Source organism: Equus caballus, chromosome 19 (assembly GCF_041296265.1).
Source record: "Equus caballus isolate H_3958 breed thoroughbred chromosome 19, TB-T2T, whole genome shotgun sequence".
Classification (NCBI taxonomy): domain Eukaryota; kingdom Metazoa; phylum Chordata; class Mammalia; order Perissodactyla; family Equidae; genus Equus; species Equus caballus.
Window position 1 is genome coordinate 48,573,858 of NC_091702.1, and position 19,367 is coordinate 48,593,224.

At 41.7% G+C, this 19,367-nt stretch overlaps 3 protein-coding genes and 1 long non-coding RNA gene across 11 annotated transcripts in view; 2 read left to right on the plus strand and 2 right to left on the minus strand.

Annotated features, from left to right (window-relative positions):
* Nucleotides 1-4,546, plus strand: part of RABL3 (RAB, member of RAS oncogene family like 3) — a 35,267-nt gene extending 30,721 nt beyond the window's left edge. For all 5 annotated transcript variants that reach the window (XM_070243733.1, XM_070243732.1, XM_001502372.5 and 2 more), the window contains 2 exons: nucleotides 1,822-1,860; nucleotides 2,433-4,546. In XM_070243733.1, the coding sequence (XP_070099834.1) occupies nucleotides 1,822-1,856 (35 nt within the window). In that variant the 3' untranslated portion in view covers nucleotides 1,857-1,860; nucleotides 2,433-4,546. The remainder of the gene's footprint in view (nucleotides 1-1,821; nucleotides 1,861-2,432) is intronic.
* The window catches only part of GTF2E1 (general transcription factor IIE subunit 1), a 69,813-nt gene extending 62,427 nt beyond the window's left edge, over nucleotides 1-7,386 (minus strand). Inside the window, exon 1 of the mRNA XM_070243730.1 lies at nucleotides 6,953-7,386. The gene's annotated coding sequence lies outside the window, so the exon portion shown is untranslated. The remainder of the gene's footprint in view (nucleotides 1-6,952) is intronic.
* A 2,619-nt stretch (nucleotides 7,387-10,005) lies between these two features.
* Nucleotides 10,006-19,367, plus strand: part of HGD (homogentisate 1,2-dioxygenase) — a 44,016-nt gene continuing 34,654 nt past the window's right edge. For all 4 annotated transcript variants that reach the window (XR_011429242.1, XR_011429241.1, XR_011429240.1 and 1 more), the window contains exons 1-3: nucleotides 10,006-10,197; nucleotides 16,133-16,204; nucleotides 17,011-17,099. Coding sequence is in view for 1 of the 4 variants with exons in the window: in XM_001502399.7 (XP_001502449.1) it covers nucleotides 10,183-10,197; nucleotides 16,133-16,204; nucleotides 17,011-17,099 (176 nt within the window). In the remaining 3 variants the exon portion in view is untranslated. The remainder of the gene's footprint in view (nucleotides 10,198-16,132; nucleotides 16,205-17,010; nucleotides 17,100-19,367) is intronic.
* Nucleotides 11,944-16,190, minus strand: LOC138919239 (uncharacterized). Its single transcript, XR_011429245.1, has 3 exons — nucleotides 16,057-16,190; nucleotides 14,567-14,728; nucleotides 11,944-13,213 (listed from the first exon to the last, which is right to left on the minus strand). It is a non-coding gene; the product is annotated as an uncharacterized lncRNA (long non-coding RNA).

Genomic DNA, 19,367 nt, shown 5'->3' on the forward strand with positions numbered 1-19,367 from the left:
AATTTTTAAATAATTTATTAATTTTGAAATTAAAAAGTAAAGTTATATCTTAGAGAAACAATGGCTTATAGACTAGTGTGACCCAAGTTTTCAGGTAAGGCTTTATTTAAAAAAAATCAGGGGCCAGCCTGGTGGTGCAGCAGTTAAGTTCGCACACTCAGCTTCAGAGGTCCGGGGTTCACCAGTTCGGATCCTGGGCACAGACCTATGCACTGCTTATCAAGCCGTGCTGTGGCAGGCATCTCATGTATGAAGTAGAGGAAGATGGGCATGGATGCTAGCTCAGGGCCAATCTCCCTCAGCAAAAAGAGGAGGATTGGCAGCAGATGTTAGCTCAGGGCTAATCTTCCTCAAAAAGAAAAAAATTAGAGGGAACTTGGTTGGTTTTAAGAAGAGAGCAAGATTTGGTAAGAAAAGGGTGTTGCAAGTTGAGGGTAGGGAATTATGAGCAAAAGCAAAAAGGCAGCTTCTCTCTTCATTGCCTAAATCCTAAAAACACGTATGTAGATTAGGAGGTTGGCCAGACCTCCAGACTGAGGTGGTTGCCTGAAACCAAGGCACTTTACAGCTGTATTTCACCCAGTTTTCTCTACATCATATCTTCCAGAATTTAGTGTAAAGATTTCTTTTCCAAGAGGAAATCTAACTCCTCCAGACTCATTTGGCCAGTAGTAATTCCTCCCTACTCTACATGATAGGATTTTCCTGTCCTGCCCCGGAGAGGGGAAAGAGAATCATTCCCTTCTTGGTTTTTGTGGGGTCGAGTATTTTAATCTCTCAGGACAGCGAATGCCACCTTACGCTGAGTCTCTTGTGGCTAAAAGTAATCCAACCATAGTCACGAAAATAGAATCTGGATGATTTGGCTGTCAGGCCAGTGAGAGCAAGCTGGCGTGGGCCTGGAGGACACTCTGCTCTTATTCAGAGGAATTCTTAGCTTCATAATTCTAGATTCCGATGTCTTAAAGTTAATCTCCAGCTAATCTGTATTCTTATTTGATTAACTTTTCTTAATCACAACAGCTCTAAGTAAAGAAAATAATACTGCTTCTGCAACCATTGCAGTTTCTCAAGTGTTAGAACAGAATTCATTATTTTTTCAATTGTTTTTCATCATCTGAACATATGGTGCTCTTAAACTCATTATAATAGGCCATATATTTTGAGGGTTTCTTTTCAGTAGTAGTGATGGATTTGTGCAGATTCATCCACTGCTTCACCTTATTTCTCCCACGGACCAAATAACACTTCTGAAACTACTGAATGAAGGGTACAGATTAAGTCCATAAAAAGAAGCTAATTGCCTGATGTCGATGTGTCATCTCTCTCCACTGAGGACCTACAGAATTTATCACTGTGTTTACTAGAGGGATGTGGCAGTTCATTATATTACACAGCATTCTCTGTTAGGAATAGCTGTACTATTGTAGTAGAAAAGTGCTCTGCTTTTGTCTTATGGGTTCTCTCTGGTACCTTTTGGGACTGGCTGCTAGGAAACTTAGAGGCAAATTTCCTGTCAGACACTAGGAATTGCATGGGATCTTATGTCATTTGCTAATTATTCAGTCGTTTTTGTTTGTTCATTTTTTTCTTTACTCTATCACTAATGCTTTTTGGAATGAGGCAGGCTTTTATGGAAATACTCCCACAATCCTGATCTTATTAGCTCCAGATTTAACTCATTGTACTAGACGTCTGTAGCTATTGAAAAGACTCTTAATTTGGATATGTGCCTTTTAGTCCTGTTAGTGGCCATTGCAGTCAACCACTTTTTCCAGGTATGTGTGCTAAACCCTTAAAATCTTTATTTGTTTTTCACAGGTCATAGAGAAGAGATACTTTTTAAGAGATGGTAATCAGGTCAGTATCTATCTTTTCTTGATAAAATGGGTTCTTAAATTTAGAGAGAGGTGATTTCCAAGTTTATTTTCAGAAGTGATTAAAAAAAAAGTGAGGGGAAGTCATTTGTAGGTACAAGCAACTGATTTTCTTCTGTCCTGTTAAAGAAAAAAGAAAAAATCAGATCAAGGGAAAATAAGGGTCTAAGGGACAAAAAAAGGGGATGGGGGTAAAGTTACATTATAAAATAAAAGAAGAAAATTATTTGTTTGAGACTAAAGGTGTATATTCAGAGTCTACCACAGTGCAGATAATTCATATAAAAGTCTAATAGGTAAATGTTACGAGATTCATCTTCATCCTCTCTGATTTAGATGACACTATCACCAATTTGTTGGCAAATGTTTTCCATTTGGTAGACTTTTTCTTAGTGAATCTGCCATGGTTTTCTGAGTAAAACCTCATAATGGTGATTCTTTAAGGAAAAAGAGGCCAACATACAGAAACAAAAAATAGGGGGTAAAATTTAAAGACTTTTAGCAATTGAACTCTGTCTGCTTGAGACTTAACGTGATTATCTTTCTTGCCTGCAGATTCCGGGCTTTCCTGATCGAAAAAGGTTTGGGGGCGGAACATTAAAGAGCCTTCATTATGACTGAATTGCACTCCTCCTTTGGAAGACTGAGCAAGCAGAGGCAGTTTTTCAGGGCTTTCTTCTTGCTGTGTTGATTATTAATGTCTCAGCCTTTGAAGAAATCATCTTAAGATGCCACCCTTCAGCCTCACCCTTTCATGAAAAACTGAAAGGAAGTGACAGTGGCGGGGGAGGGTCGGTCCAAACTTTGTCCCCATTCTCTCTGTTCCTCACCTTTCTGTCCCTGTTTATAGATTATGTAAAAGCCTTGTGGAAATATGAGATGTTGTCAAAATGATGCAGTAAATGAGCGGTGACAGAGTGCCGCACAGAAAATTGACTCTTGCCTAGAACCGGAGGGATTTTATGGGTCTGTAATTCTCCCACACTCCTTGCTGAAGGCTTAATTAAGTACTTCAGAAATGTATCTCTATTGTTTTACTTTCTTGGGGGGAAAGGTTATGTTAACCAGCCCTAAGTTGTCCACCCCGAACAATCTCTGTCATTTTCAAAGAAGCAAAATGGTGTTATTTAATTGTCTCCACCCTCATCACACACAAGGATGCCTAATAATAGCCACCCTTGTCTCCCTCTCCTCTCCTTTGCAAATGGCTCCATGGCTGGAAGAGGCAGACTAATAGCTAGAGTTAAATATAAATAGATTAATAATACATAGAGAACAGCAGTACCAGAAAAGAAGAATTCTGCAAGAAACTGACGGCTCACTAAATCCTTCACTCTTTAGGTTACAGCTGTCTGCACTCTCTTACTGTTTTCAGTTTGGAAATAGGCTGAAATCTAAGACTTGCGCAAGGGCAGTAAGAGAGATTTACAGCCTCTTCAGTTTTTATTTTTTTTGAAGGAAAAAATCAACTCGTGATTTGTCCCTTAACGATAGTCCGTAAACTAAGAATATCATTCTTTGTGTCAATGGTGTATTTATGGCGAGAAGTAAAAATAAGTTCCAGAGCAACATATTTACATCAGTTATGGACTAGCATTCTTGGCTTTCATAATCCAGAATTTTGGGGGGCGGTGTGTGTGTATGGGCATTAATTGTTCATTGTTACTTTTTTTACCCATCGTTTTTGCTTGTTTAACTCTCTTCCCCAGTTCTTTAATATATAAACCTGGTTTCCAAAAACTGTAAGTTGCTCCCTTATTCAGTAACACCTTTTCACACATATTCTCTCTCCAGCTCTGCCACAGCTCTCTGCACTCCTCATTTTGCTCCCTATTCAAGTATAGTAATAATAAATACACAGTTTCAGCTTCTCATTTTAAAACTAGGGGAAAAACATTCAATTCCCTTTCTATTCCATTTTAATTAAATTTCAGAAGTACTTTGGAAATCAAGGTATTGTGAAAGAAGATATTAAAATAAGAATGTTAGAGAGAGCTTTTAGAAAGGCAGTCTTGGGAATTTGGAAAAGGATTGCTAAAGCACTTTCATCAGCTAGAATATTCTCCAGTCTTTCTTTGCATCCTCCCCCACAAGACTTAGCCTTGATTTCTTTTTTGACATAAAGGAGAGCTATGCAAATCAGGATCTGTATGTGGAATTTGGCACAAGTGTGTTGTGACAGAGGCTGTGCAGTTAGGAAGTAGAAACCAAATGCATCCACAAAGACCCAAACCAGCCAAAGCGCTGTGTATTCCTCTTTTAAAAAATAAATCAAAAACCCTCTCCTTTTCTCCTCTTTCTTCCTCTTTCCCTTAATTAAAATAAATCCCAATTTCTTTATTTTCTTCCTTATTGAAAAATAAAATAAAAGTAACCCAACACTGATGGCTTCAGGGTCAGCCTTGAAAAATGAGTAGTACTGAACTCCATTCCTTCTTGCTGTCGGGCTTGACTCCCTGAGTTATGGTTTTCTAAGAAAAAATGATTTTTAATAATCTAGGGTAAGTTTGTTACAAGTGTTAGTAGCAGCAAAAGGCTGTTTGCCAAAATGAATGTTATTAGCCAGAGTTCTTCAAAAGAATGTTTTTGAAGCCTAATTTTTACTAAGACTTCCTGAGACCTGCTCATAAAAATTGCTTTTAGATAATAAATGAGTATAAATATGAAAACACTTTCTAAAGAATGTTCATCTCTAATTTTCTTACTTTGTTGATGGAACAAATTGCTACCATGGAGAAAGGTTTTTTTTTTTTTTCCCTGTTGTGATTTAGATGGCTAGCCAATGTTCTTACGCATTGTGGAGATAACCAGATGTGAAGGCATATGGCCACTCATCTGTCCCTCAGGTGGCAGGACCCTTAGTTGGAATCCAACGAAGGATTTGGGTTGGTCTCTCCACCTTAGTGCTCTAAGAGTCGCTTTCCCAAGGAGGGTGATCCATATCAGCTTAATCTCAGCTTCTCAGAAGGCCCTGAACTTGAGGTCTCCATGATATAATCCAAGTGCCTTGACCCTGCTGTTTTTCTATCCATTCTGAAGATGGACTGCATGGAACAGTTGTGCTCAGCTGTTAGACTAGGATGAAGAGCTCCTAATCACTGTCCTAGTTGGAGCTGTAGCCCCACTATTGCAGGGCCTCATATGGGTATTTAATAAGTGTTGACTTAATTGAAATTTCTTTATTTTTGGGGGGTTTAATTGAAATTTTTGAAGCACAGGTAGCATCTATTTTAAGAAGTTTGAAGGTCTAACAGGATGTCTGCATTGATTTAACATCTGTTAAAATTCAAAGGAGCATACTGTTTAGGGGGAAGGAGGAGAAGGAAATGAAAAATTCACTTCTCCCTAATCGCAAGACTGAGTTAAATCACTGTGATAGGAGAGGAAGGGTTCCAGGAAATCTAGCTCGGGAGAACCCTGAGCCTCAGGTATTCCACAGTGTATTTGCCTCATGCAGAATTGGAGCTGGAGCCTGCCAGGGCTGCTCCATAGAGTAGGAAAGGGATCTGACTTCCAGTTATAATTAATCAGCACCTCCATTTAAGGACTTAAAGCAGTAGCTTTCCAACTCAAAAAAGTACATAAAAATCCTCTGAAGTACTTGTTTAAGATGCAGATTCCAGGATTTCATCTGTCCCTCTCTCCCAATTCTATGTATAGCAATAGGTACAGATTTTGGGGGGGGTTTTGGTGAGGAAGATTGGCCCTGAGCTAACGTCTGTGCCAGTCTTCCTCTATTTTATATGTGGGATGCCACCACAGCGTGGCTTGATGAGCAGTGTGTAGGTCCATAGCCCTGGATCCAAACCAACAAACCCCAGGCCGCCAAAGTGGAGCACACGAACTTAACCACTATGCGACCAGGCTGGCCCCAGGATTTTGTATTTCTAATAGGCAAACCAGGTGATTCTGATGTAGGTAGACCATGATTCACCCTTTGAGAAAGATAATGGACTAATATCAAAAAAGTAGAGAATACATGGATTACAGATTCTGTACCTTACGGCCCTGTTATAGCAGAGTTCGTCAAGTTTTTTGACTTCCTTCACATGATCTCACCTTAATGAACTGAGCCACTCCTCCCTCTCAAGGCCACACAAGCCACCGTAATCATGACCTGATTGTCACACCCTCTATTGGCAAAACAGGAAATGGTACTGCTACCATTTTTATTTGCTACCAATTTTTTACCCTCCAGGTATATCTATTTCTGATCTAATAAAATGCCTTACCATCTTATTCACAGCCCGTCTCTTGTACCATGTTTGTTTTCTCAGCTGGCTAACCACTAAGCTTTACCAAGGTCTTCAACAGGTAATTGTGAAGACTGAAACCCCTAAACTCAACAAGGATGTAAAATCTTGCTCAGTACCATCAAGTATATCAGGTAATCTATCAGTTCCATCTTTGTCTTGAAGCCATCTGTCCTGGCATCCTCCATCCTCTGTCTCGGTTCTGGAGTGATTGCTCCATAAGCCTGTCACACTCTCCTTCACATTACCTGTAACAATACCCAGCTTCCTGGATGTAATGTTTTCCACCATCTTGGTGTGGATCAGTGGTCTTCCGACTGGGATGGGTACAAATATCCCCTCTAAGAGGTTCATGGGCACAGATAGTTTTAAGGGAATCACTTTCCAGATCATCAGTTCGCATGTATGTTAAAATTGATCTGCTTGTGGATGCAGCTCATTGCTAGTTCTTATTTCCCACCTCGACTTTCACAATCGCCCGTTTCCCACTACAGAAAAGGAACATCTTTCTAGTTATACAATAGAAATATGAGGGGGCCGGCCCCGTAGCCAAGTGGTTAAGTTCGCACGCTCCGCTTCGACAGCCCAGGGTTTCACTGGTTCAGATCCTGGGTGCAGACATGGCACCGCTCGTCAGGCCATGGTAAGGCGGTGTTCCACATGCCACAATCAGAAGGACCCACAACTAAAACATATACAACTATGTGCTGGGGGGTTTTGGGGGAGAAAAAGCAGGAAAAAAAAAGATTGACAACAGTTGTTAGCTCAGGTGCCAGTCTTTAAAAAAAAAAAAAAAACAGAAATATGATATGAAGGAGATACCTGGTCTCCAATTCCTGGTCCTCTTCAAATTCTCCACCTCACATGTTCCCAGTTTTGGTTCACTGAATCCATCCTCCTTTGTCTGGTTTTTAGCATCTTTGTTCTTGTTCAGCATTTCCATATTGCGACTCTTCCAGTCCAGTATGTGTTTGCCTTACCCCAACACACAACCTGCTCCTTCCACTGGGTGTCTTTTTGAGTGCTAGAAGGCACACCCTGCCCAGAAGTTTCCCCTATTCCCCTGCGTCAAATATCTGCCCACTCTCTCCCTCTCCCAGAAGCCTTCCTCGCTAGACGCGTCCACTCTGCTGTTTCAGTCACGCTGCCCTAAACACAGTTCTTTGAATGCCCTGCACTTCCACTTCTCTGACTTTGCACACGCTGTTCCCTCTGCTCAATGCCCTATCCAACTTTCATTCTATGTGACTTGGCTCAGGCATCATCTCCTTTGGGAAGCCTTCTGTGCCCTGCTGGGCAGGGCTGAGTGCCCCCAACCCCTCCCGTAGCACCCTCGGCTCTTCCCTGTCCTAGCATGAATGGCACTCTGTTGTAGCAGCCCGATTGTGGGTCAGTCTTCTCGGTACACTGCCCTGCTAGGGAACAGGACTGAATCTCAGTCATTTTTGTATCCCCCACATCTCACAGAGTCTGGCACATAGGAGGTCCTCAGTAATTGTAAAATAGATGAGTGCATGATTACATTAATTAAAATAGAAAACCATCAGATGTACAGTCAGAACTATCTGTTCCTGTTTTGTTTATTCTTGTATTTCCTGTGTGTATATAGCACAGTGCCTGCACAGTAGTTACAAAGCAAATATTTGTTTTATTGAATTATTGTTATAAAAACAGGAAATAAAGTTAACCCACTTAGGAGAAAACCCCCCAAAGTTTGGCAATAGGTTTATTCAATTTTAAATATTTTCAAGCCCCTCAAAGTAATTTTTATCCGGTCAGGGATCTGCTACCACTTTCTCACTCTTTGGGAAATCTCTCACACCTTAAGAACTGAAACATCTCTTAAATCTGTCTTCAAAGCTGATTCAGTGCAAAGAGCTAGGAAGTTTATGGAAAAATAAAGCAGTAAAGCTTTTTCCTTTGTCTTTTATTGACTCCCATTCATTTTTTTTTCCTAACCACTGAAGACTAACCTCCAAGATCAGTAGAGATTCAAGACCCAATGTACTCATAAACTCAGGTGAAAGAAATATTTTTCTTGAATTCACTTTTGGATTTTGAGTCTGTATCCTGCAGGAATAATAAAAACTTAGCCTCAGTGAAGCTGGGGTCTGCACCCCCACTTCCTCTCAGGTTTGCATATAAATTCCAGGGAAGCTTATATAACACCACAATTTCATCTGTCTATGCTGACAGACGCTGAAATGTCCTATAAGCTGCCTGGTCCGCAGGCATCAATCCACATGGTTTGTTACCAACCTGTCACTTGTTTCTATCGACATGGCCCCTTTGGTCTGGCTCTCTCTGTGCTAACGCCTCATACACAGGCAAATCATTCTGCTGCTACTGCAGTATGCTGGAGCCAGGGGACATCTGGAGATTGCTTAGACCCATTTATCTAAAGCAGAGGGTCTACACTGCAGCCCATAGTCATTTCAAACCTGCATGAATGTTTTTTTGACATAATTGTATCAGGTATCTATCACCACTTAACAAACCACCCCAAAACTAGTAGCATAAAATACACCATTCTATTTGCTCACAATTCTGTGGGTCAGCAATTTGGGCTAAATTTAGCTGGTGGGTCTCCTCCTGGTCTCACCTGAGATCACTCATGTGTCTGCAATCATCTGGCAGCCAGATTGCCTCATTCACACGGCTGGCATTAGTGCTGGTCTGTTGCCTGAACCTCTCTCTCCATATGGTCTCTCATTTTCAAGGAGGCTAGCCCAGCTGCTTTGCATGGTGGTCTCAAGTAGCAAGAAATGGACAAATCCTGAGGCACAAAGCACTTTTCAAGCCTCTGCTTCTGTCATGTTTGCTATTAGCCAAAATACGATTCAAGGAGGTAAGAAAAAGACTTCATCTCTTGATGGGAGGAGCGGCAAAGTGACATTGCAAAGGGGCATGCATACAAGGATGAGAGGAAATTATGGGCATTTTTTACAATCCACCACAATGGGTTTATGGATTCATTCATTCATTCATTTGTTCTAGTTGCCAATGTTTAAAAATTGGAGCTTCATATGAAATTCTTATCCTGAAAAATCACCTAGCCTACTTAACCCATTTACATTCCCTGCCTGGTCTGTTGCACTTGAGTTTGTGATAATAAAGCCTAGTTTACAAGGTTGTTCTTGTGAAATTAAATGAGGTAATGTCTGTGGAAAAATCTGGCACGAACAGGCACTCGATATATGGTTTCTTCCTTCCTGAATATGAATACCCACGAAGTTGATACCTGACCGTGGCAAAGGAGAATAGCCAAGATGAAGGACAGAGGAGTCATGGAAAAGGTGGCTGGAAAGTAATCCCTTGGTCTGTTTTTAGAAAGATAAAGGGATTAGGAAACAAGATTCTTAAAGAATTCGTAAGAACACAACACATATTTAAGAAATTAAGAGGAGCAACAGTAAACATCTCAGTTTACTTTAAGTGAAGTCCTTCAGGCTCTGAACAGTTTACCCAGCTCAACCCTGGGAAGCATCTGCGGAGAGCTATGTAGACCTAGGCCCCGTTTCAGGTGGCTGTGTGTAAACACATCTGTGTCAGAGCACAATTCATTTTCTCCTTGCTCCCCAGGGAGTGAACACTGCCCTGTTCCTTCCTGGCCTGAGTCAGGACTGAGTGGAGAAGCCTCTGCCACACACAGCAGGCACCTGCTACCACAGTTCCTCTCCTAAAGAGCTTCACACTGTCTGCCTTTAGTAATTAGCCTCCTTCTCTTAACTGGAACAAATAATTGGCCAATCTTTAACTCAGGTGAAGAGGAGCTGGGCCTCTGCAAACTCTTCCAGAAACAGCCCGGGTTTAATTTTTAAAAAAGGCAATTGTGTAAGCAGTTTGGAAATAAGCATGCTGGACTTTCTCCTTAGTCTCTCAGTTAGGCAATTCTCGTGGCTAGTTGGAGCAGCCTGCTGACCAGGGAAGACAGTGAAGCAGTGGGAATAACGACATCCAGAGAGTGGCGTGAAGGAGAAAGAAGAATTTCGGCTTCATACTCTATCTGGGCCTGGGTTTCCTAAAGACATCACACCTGCGGAAGAAGGAAAATGGCCGAGTTGAAGGTAAGAAACTCTACTGGTAAGTTTGCTGTGGCTTCTTCAGCCAGAACTTATGGAAGACTCTGAGAATTCCAGAGTGTCAGAGTTAGAACTTAGAGAGGCTCTGGCCCAAACCCCTGTGTCCAGAGGCTTCACCATGGTGTCTGTAGGCACGGCTGGAGCTAGGGAGATGAGGGAAAGATAATAAAGAAAAGAGATGAAGCTTTTATTGTCCACCCCTTGCCTTTGTTCATTTCAAACATTGTTTTGGGAATCTGTAGACATCATAGGACATTTCTCACTGTGTCTGCTCCGCAGCCCCTGCTCTCCGACACCTTCCTGTTGTTGCAGCTTCCTGGACTGCCTCCAGCCAACCAATTGGATATGCTTATTCTATTCAGTCATTTTGAGGCTCACAATCAACCCTTGGCCAGTAGAAGCCCTAGCACTTCCTCTACACAATAATTCCCTTTTATTGTTTAATGTGCAGTTGAAAAGTTTGTGTGGGTTATGTGCTATTAATGAATTAACTCATATTGTGATCCTCAAAATAAATCTGGGATGTAGGCACTCTCGTTTCTATTTAACCAGCAAGAAAAGTAAAGTTCAGAGAGATGAAGTCACTTGCCCAAGATCACTGCTGATAGGTGATGGAGACTGGATTAGAACCTGGGTTTGTCCAAGAGGAGCCTGAATGGCATCTACTAGACTGAGTGCCTTAAGGTCAGGGAAAGAGAGAGAGTCCCCAGTGTCTAAAACAATGCCTAGTGTCCAGCCCAGGCTTGCATCAGTGCCCAGCACACACATGTGAAACTAAATAGAACTGCCCAGAACCTTGACTCAAGCCATGTGGGCCAGACTCCAGCCTTCTTTCCGGAATCTGGGGTTTGAGCACTTCCCTAATGCCCTTCACCTAATGCTGAGTTTGAAAAATCAAACATCTCCTTAATTGATAGGGATCCTGAAATCACTCAACACCAAAGTAAAAGAGTTTGTTTCTTTATCTTGATGTCTGATCCAGAGTTAGAAAGGCTGAGAACTCTAAATTCTTTCATTCAGCAAACATTATATGTTAGTACATGATGCTACAGATTAATATAGGAAAGGAACTGAGTCTGGCCTAGGTGGGGTCAAGAGAAACTTCTTGAAGGAGTTTCTTCCTAAGCTGAGTCTTAAGAGAGTAGGTGAAATTGGCTGAGTGAAAAGGGATGTGGGCTGGAGGACACAGTGAGTGAGTGCAGACATAGCACATATGGAAAGCCCTGCATGTACTGGGAACCAAGAGGGTTTCAGCTAAATTTGAGTTGCTGTCGAGACAGCCAAGGTGAGACACCCAGGAGGTGGTCAGATGTATGGATCTGGGTCTCACGGGAATAGGTAAGTCTAGGAGAGTAGATACAGGAGGTCATAACATCAATCGTAGTAGCTGAAGTCTTGGAAGAGGGAGAGTGCATAAAAACTTTGTTTCCTGAGGAAAATCCTATGGGTGAGTTCAGCAGGGGTTGGAAACATCCTTACTGTTTATAAATAAATTATGTCTAAAATCCTACCCTGCTGAAATTTTTAAGCAACTTATTATGCACAGCACCAGCACACCAATGTAAATTGCCTGCTGGTCTTTGTTCTCAGTTTCAAAGGCATTCTTCCCAGCCTGCTGTCTAATCTCCACAAGGAAAGGTTAGCTCCAGAGATCAGAAATCCAAACACAGAAAGCCAGATTGTGTCATTCTAATCAATAACCATTATATAAGTAAAACAACATTTCTCAGCTTTTATTTCTTCATTTTAATGGATATGTCAACACAAGGCCTCAAATAAAATCACATTTACATAAAAGCAGCACAACTAGAGAAAGAAAATTCAAAAGATAAAATAATAAAATTAAATTTAAAATAGACCACCCTATGGTCTTAAGTTGCTTCACTTCTATGAGTTTTGATTTCCTCATTTCTGGAATGAAGAGCTAACATGCAGACTTTGGGCTCCACCAAATATTTTGATTCACTAGGTCTGGGTCTGTATTTAACAAACTTCTGGGGTGATTCTAACAATTAAACAGAGCTGGGACCCTCTGGTCTACAGAATTATAGTATTAGTTTCCTGTTTCTGCTGTAACAAATTACCAGAAATTTAGTGGCGTAAAACAACACATATTTATTCTCTTACAGTTCTGGAGGTCAGAACTCTGAAATCAGTTTCAGGGCTAAAGTCAGGGTGTTGGCAAGGCTGGTTCCTTTTGGAGACTCAAGGGGAGAAGCTGTTTCATTGCCTTTTCCAGCTTCTAGAGGCTGCTCACATTCCTTGACTATGCCCCTTTCTCTGTCTTCCAAGTGCATCACTCCGCCTCTGCTTCCATCACCATATTGCCTTTTCCTCTTCTGTAATCAAGTCTCCCTCACTTAAGGACACTAGTGATTACATTTCAGGTGCACCCCAATAATCCAGGATATCTCCTCCTCAAGATCTTTAACTTAATCATATCTGCAAAGTCTTTTTCGCTATATAAGATAGCACTCTCAAGTTCCAGGGATCAAGACATAGACATCTTTGAGGGTCATTATTCGGCCTCCTGCAATAATCTGCAAGTTCCCCTAACAATCTATATTCTATGTTCCCAATAAAGCTAACTGGAAATACTAGATAGTTGCTGTTACCAAAAGTTCGGTCTCTGATCCTGATGCCAATCCAAATAACACGAACAGAGTCTTGGGAGAAAAAGGAAAGCTTTACTTTGCCAGGCAGAGGGAACAAAGCAAAGGGTCAGTGCCCCAAAAGTTGCTTGCTTCTCGTGGGGGTGGGGATTTTCATTTGGGGTTTTAGGTAGGGGAGGGGGACCGTGGACTTCTTGGTCCACATTTTCCCGTCGGCCTGTGTCTGGGGCTGCTTCCAGCAGAGGAGACAAAGGATTTCTCAGATGAGTGTCCTTGGCTGTTTTTCTCCGTGGTGGAAGGTAGACTCTGACGTCAGGAAGCTGAAGAGTTGGGCCTGGGAAGCTTCGGTTTCTTGATATTCTCTAGACATTAGTTTCTCTGTAAAAGAACTTCAAGGTCCTGGGATTAGCTACAACTTTAGTGGGAGCCCAGTTTGAGGCCATCTGGGCTGTAACAATCTGTAATTTCTATTTGGTTGTAAAGCTCTGGGAGTCAGAGGCTAAAGAAACAAATATTTACATACGAGTGTAACTAAAGACCCAGGGAACTGGGATGCAGGTTTTTACTTTTAACCCCATACATGTCATGTTCACTGTAGGGGAACCAATGTCATGGCTGATATTAACTAAGAGCTGGTAACATTTCCACAGGAAAAAAAGATGGCTGTAATTCCATCTCTACCCTGATTTCTCTCTTTTTCCTTCATGCCCAGTAAAAGGAAGTGAGGTGTACCACCTGCTCGTCCCATCGAGGTGTTACCCAGAATCAGAGTCAGGAGAAAAGCACCTCATAAAACCACTCTGACAAATAAATCATATCCTGGGGACCAGGTGAGAATTAAAAAGCTGTATACTAGGGAGCTGCCAAAGAACTGATGGTCCTCAAGTTACACGGAGCTCAGTAATTTGTTCTTTCATTTAGAGAGGATGCACATAATTCTCTTGTAAGGAAATGAAATCATATTTTTGTGTTGGATCAAATTATTCAGAAATCTGGACTGAAGAAAACATACAGACACATTTGCTTAATGTTAGGTTTTGGGGGGTTTTTTGTATGAGGTATATTTGTACATAGTCACTGAACCAGCTGGAATTGAGCACTTGGATTTTCACAGGTAATATAAGCTGACTTCAGCTTCTGTCTGTGATCTCCAAGCCTTGGGAGAACAGCTGCAGAACACTGCTTCCTCAATTCTGATACCTTCAGCAGTCAGGGACATGGCATTTTAAAGCCCTAATAACTGCATCTGTAATTTTTCTCTCAGAGGATTAGGAAAACCGACTGATTTGAGAGTGACTCAGCAGTTTCCACCCTCATCTTCAGCCAATGCCAGGCAGCTAAGATTGAGAAACAGATTCAGAACTCACACCTCTCTCAGAGCTGGGTGGCTCCCTTCCAAACCACCAGCTGTTCTTTCTACTTTCTTTTCTGTTTTTTAAAGCAATTTGAATCAAATGCTTCAGAACCACATATAAGTCTCTTTTTCCTTGTCCCAAACATTGGGTATAACCCTGGACTCTGTTCTGAGGCCAGAAGTTGCAAAGAATGGGGAAGGTTGAGTAAATTCACCTTTGCCCACCAGAAACGTCAGCTGTGTTCCTCAGCACCCCAGCCTTCCTCTCCTGCAGAAAGAAACAATGCCCAGGCAAACCAAGGGAAGGCCCTGCCATACTCAGTGTCTTCAGTCACACATGGGTCTAAAATCCCACTCCACAGAATTGAAGATAATTTGAAGTCATTACCATTTCTCAGCAGCTCAAATTCAATCCTGTTGATGGTGAGCATGAGGTTCATTTAGAGAGAAGAAAATTGTGTTCAGTGGAGAGTCAGGATGCTGGATGGTCTCTGCCATTTCCCCAAAGAAATCATTTCAAACTTCATGCCACCGCTGTTAACCAATCTGTCTATAAAATAACTTGGTGTTTTTAGTGCTGATAGATTTTCAAATATACAAAAAATATGTGTTTGGAGGCAAAAAGAAAAACTTCACTTCCATTGCTTTCTAGGTCATAACATTTCACATTTGATATTCACATTTGATTCCAAATATAGACTGTTGGCCTGATCAACACTCACACATTCAGGCGTGTTCCATCGAGCTCATCCTTCTCCATGCTGCTGAGAACTCTAGAAGGCTTACCCTCCACCCACTTCCATCCTTCTTATCTCTCTTAAAGACATGTGCTCAGATGGTGGCGTTTCACTCACTAAGCAAGGAAGCACTTTCATTATTCCATGCTAAAATTAAGCACATTTATTAAGAACAACTATGGGAAGAAAATAGTCTTTTTTTACGTTTAAGTTAGAGAAAAGGGGGTTCTAACCCTATCTAGAGCAGCACACATACACTCATATTAGAATAGGCTCTCAGTGAAAAACTAAATCAAACAATAGATGTCTATTGAGTACCTTCTATACCCAGGCATGGGGCATATAGAAGTAAACAAGACTGTCATAGTGCCAGACTTCATGGAGCTTGCAAACTAGCAGAGAAGCCAGACAGTGAACAAGAACTCACAGAGTGTTCAATATTGTAAGAAAAAGTTACAGGGGCTCCACGTAATTTACTTTTTTGAGAAACCCCCTAACTTTTTTCCTCTGGGTGTAAAGTAAACAGATAGCAATCGTAATAGACCCCATTGTGCCTTTCTGGACAGATTCTCGTCTGGCACATCTCCTGAAAGCCACGCACATCTTCAGACTTCATTGTCTTGTATCCACATAGATACAAATATAGAGACATGTGCTCCATAGATGAGCGAGATAACGCAGGCTTCTACCTGCAGCAAGACTAGTGTGGAGAGCTTTCTCTCAAGGGTTTTGCTCTCAGATTGGATCCACATGCCTCTTTACAGCTGCGTTTTTCTGAGTATGGAGAGAGAGGGAAGCTCCAAACTCAGGGAGGTTATAATTTAGGCCCAGCAAGATCCTGCAAATCTGGAGCTGAGGTGATGTCTGAGCTATCTCCCCTCTCAGGAACTCTCTGATGTAACCAGAACTCAAGAGCCTGTTCTTGGAGTAGCATAGTTAGGAAAAAGCCCATAAATGGACTAAGTATAGCTAAGGGTGGAGAGTCTATGCAGTATCCAGCACTCTTTTCCCAATTAATTGGCAGTCTTTAAAATTCACACAGAGCATATCATCTTTCCTAAATGGTTCACACTCCAAGACATAGCAAAGATCTTATGATGGAACATCATACACAAATACGTGTCCATATAGAAATTCTTACCTTCGTAGACTGTCAATGTTATGAACTGCTCTTTAAATCCCATTAATGGTGGCCTTTTTGTGTTTGTCATGTGCAGTACATTTCTGGATTTGGGAATGAATGTGCCTCAGAGGACCCTCGCTGCCCAGGTGCCCTGCCAGAAGGACAGGTATGAGTGAATAGAATATTAGCTCAAAGAGCTCTGAATTGTAGAAATGAATGACCAGCCCTTAGGGCAAAGTACTTCTACCCACCATGGCTCTTATAATTTAGCCTGTGAACCATCTAGGAGTTTCACAAATCAATAAGAGAATTGGGATACAGAACAATGACAATACAAACATTCAAGTTGGACAGTGGTTACCTATGGCAAAGTACCCAACCCACAATAGTAGACTAAGTGTAGGACTTTCAGGAGGATCCCCTAGGTCTAGGGTTAGGGGGATTTCTTGCAGTCCCCTTGAACAGCATAAGATATGACAACAATGAGAAAATAATCAGTCCTAAAAAATGTATGCACAAAGATGTTCACTCTAGTGTTGGTTACAATAGCAAAAATATGGAAAACAAAAATTTTTTCCAAATTTTTTGAGGAATATTTCATGGCATGAAAAATAAATGCTCAAAATAAAGTATTTCCTCTTAAAAAAAAAAAAGTCCTGATTATGCAGGACTACACATATCATAGGGTCCTTATTTTGGAGGATAAGAATAGAAGAAAATATACTAATATGTCAACACTGGGTTATTTCTGGATGGTGAGATAATGGGTTTTATTTTATAAATTTTCTGCAATAAGCATGTATTAGTTTTCTAATCAGGGGAAAAAGTTACCTAAAAAATTTTGGGGTTGGGGGTGGTCATGTGCAGTGGCCCAGAGCATCCAGGACAAAGTTCCCCCACTGAGTTGCTTGGTGGGAAGGTGGGATGCTTTTCTGATTGGAGTGATGTTATTTACTGCCTCCTTTGTTTTAGAATAATCCTCAAGTCTGCCCCTACAATCTGTATGCTGAGCAGCTCTCAGGATCGGCTTTCACTTGTCCAAGGAGCACCAATAAGAGAAGGTACAAGGATTAGCTTAATTCTGACCTGTGACTGTGGGTGCTATGACTAATACTAAGTGCTGCCTCCGACACCTGGGCCACAGAGTCCCAGGGCTGCCCAAGATCCTGCTTCTCACAGGCTGTGCTCTGGGTCATAGTCACAGGAGGATGGGCCTCATCACCCATTAGAATCAAGCTACTGGTAGAAGAAGGTGAGAGAGAAGCTACACAGAGCCTGGAAAACACACACATCCAGCTCCATTTACAAATTCTCATTTGTACTCAGAAGGAAATGTTCCCGATAGTCTGGTCTTGCCCTAAGGATTTAATTCTGAATTTTGAATTCCAGTTGAATTTTGGACTTTGGTGTACTGTTTTTAAAATAATAATTAACTCATAATTATAGAAGTTTCAGCACAATATCTTCCTCAGCTGACTAGAAGTATTATGTTCTTTGCAAGAAAATGTTGGATAATCCAAGCTTGGGTAGTCGAAAGGTTATGTACTATGGCCCCTCGTGGTTTGAATTAATAAGGTTTTTATTCTTTGGAATTTCCCTTTGCTGGAAACCAGCACATTCATTAGCACAATGTGTCATGTTCCACGTTTGCCCTAATCCTACGAGCCAGGTCAATGACCTCTCGCTCCCTTGATTAACTCCTAGGGGGCGGGTTGCATGCAGTAGGTGTTGTGGTTTGGGGAAAGGCAGTAAGTGTTGTGACTTAAACAAGTGGTGTCTAATTGTGGGAATTTTAAGTTGGGCGTCTGTGAAGAGGGCTGCTGCTGATACTGGAGATTGCGGAGGAGGGCAGGCGGTCTTGTACTGCCTAGTGGAAGGGACTGGGTTTATCTCCACAGAACCCCCCTCAGAAGCAAATGAGATAGTGACTACAAAAGCACAACAGACCACACAAATGATAGATCGTTCGCCTTAGTGGTTAATCATGCCCATTCTGGAGTGAGGCCCCCCAATTTCAAATCGTGGTTCCTTCTCTTTCCAACCGTGTGACCTTGGGCAAGTCATTTACCCTGTCAGAGCCTTTGGTTCATTTGTAAAAGAGGTAGTGGTCGTATGTATTTCATAGTTGTGGTGAGGATTAAAGGAAAGAATGTGTGTAAAGTGCCTGGCACATTGCCTGGCACATGGCGAATGCTCAATTAACATTAAGTATAGTGATCATTATTATTGCCACCATAAGAGAGTTTCTCCCTCCTATGCAGGGTATCCCTAGGAGGCTGTCAGAGAACCGAGTGTGAGATATGGCAGGTGCTGTGCTACTGGTCAATATCAATATCACTTCTCTCTGGATAGATATGTACATGAAGGGAGGAAGAGAGAGTTTTCCACACTTGTCAAAAATCAGGGGTTAATTCTATTGCTGTTTAATCATCTCTATCTCTCTCTGCAAGCCCAAATAGTCAAAGTAAAGTAAGCACACAGACAATTCCTATCCCTTTTAATTTATGACAACTGGCCTCCATGACTATGTTCTTGACTTTATGGCCCATTCACTAACGGGACACCTGGACGCCAGATTCTGCTGCCTGCCCCCATTATTCAGCAATATCTTCAGCCAGCAGGAGTCGAGCTCTGTTCCAGGAGGCTGAAAAGGAGCTGTTGGCATTTCATTAAGAAGCTGGCACCATTCCCTGAAGTTGAATTAAATCTCTATCCAGGGCCATGTGGTGCTGCTTGGGGAGTTTTATAAACTCAGCTGAAAAACCAGGGACAGTAGGCATGGCTCACTCATCTGTTTAGAACTCTCCAAAGATATCCACAAGAATTTTGTGAAAATGCTCAAAAGTCCCCAGTGGGAAGACAAAACTAGCCCCATCCATAGGTGAGCAAGCCTAGAATTCTTATAGTCAGTACTCATTTAAACCACAGAGTGCAGGGCGCCCACAGAACTATAAGAGATTATATCTATCAGGGATTAATTGTTATCAGATTAGTTAGCTGATCCCTTAGGTCCTGAGAAGGTGAGAGTCAGGATAGAGAATGAGGAAAACTTGGCCCATCATAAAAACCCAGATGATTAGGGATAGACAGACAATTCAACACACATCTAATAGTAAGCACCTGCTAAGTGGTGGGCATTCTGGGTACATAAACTCTGAATCCTCACAACAATCCTAGGACATAAGGATGAGGAACATAGGATCAAGAAAGTTTTGTAACTCACCCAGGATCCCACAGTTGGTTCTAAGATGCACACATGTGCTCTCAACGCCGTGTACTACTAGAAGCTGGAGAGGCTTAGTTTATGCATAGCCTGATATCCAAGGTCT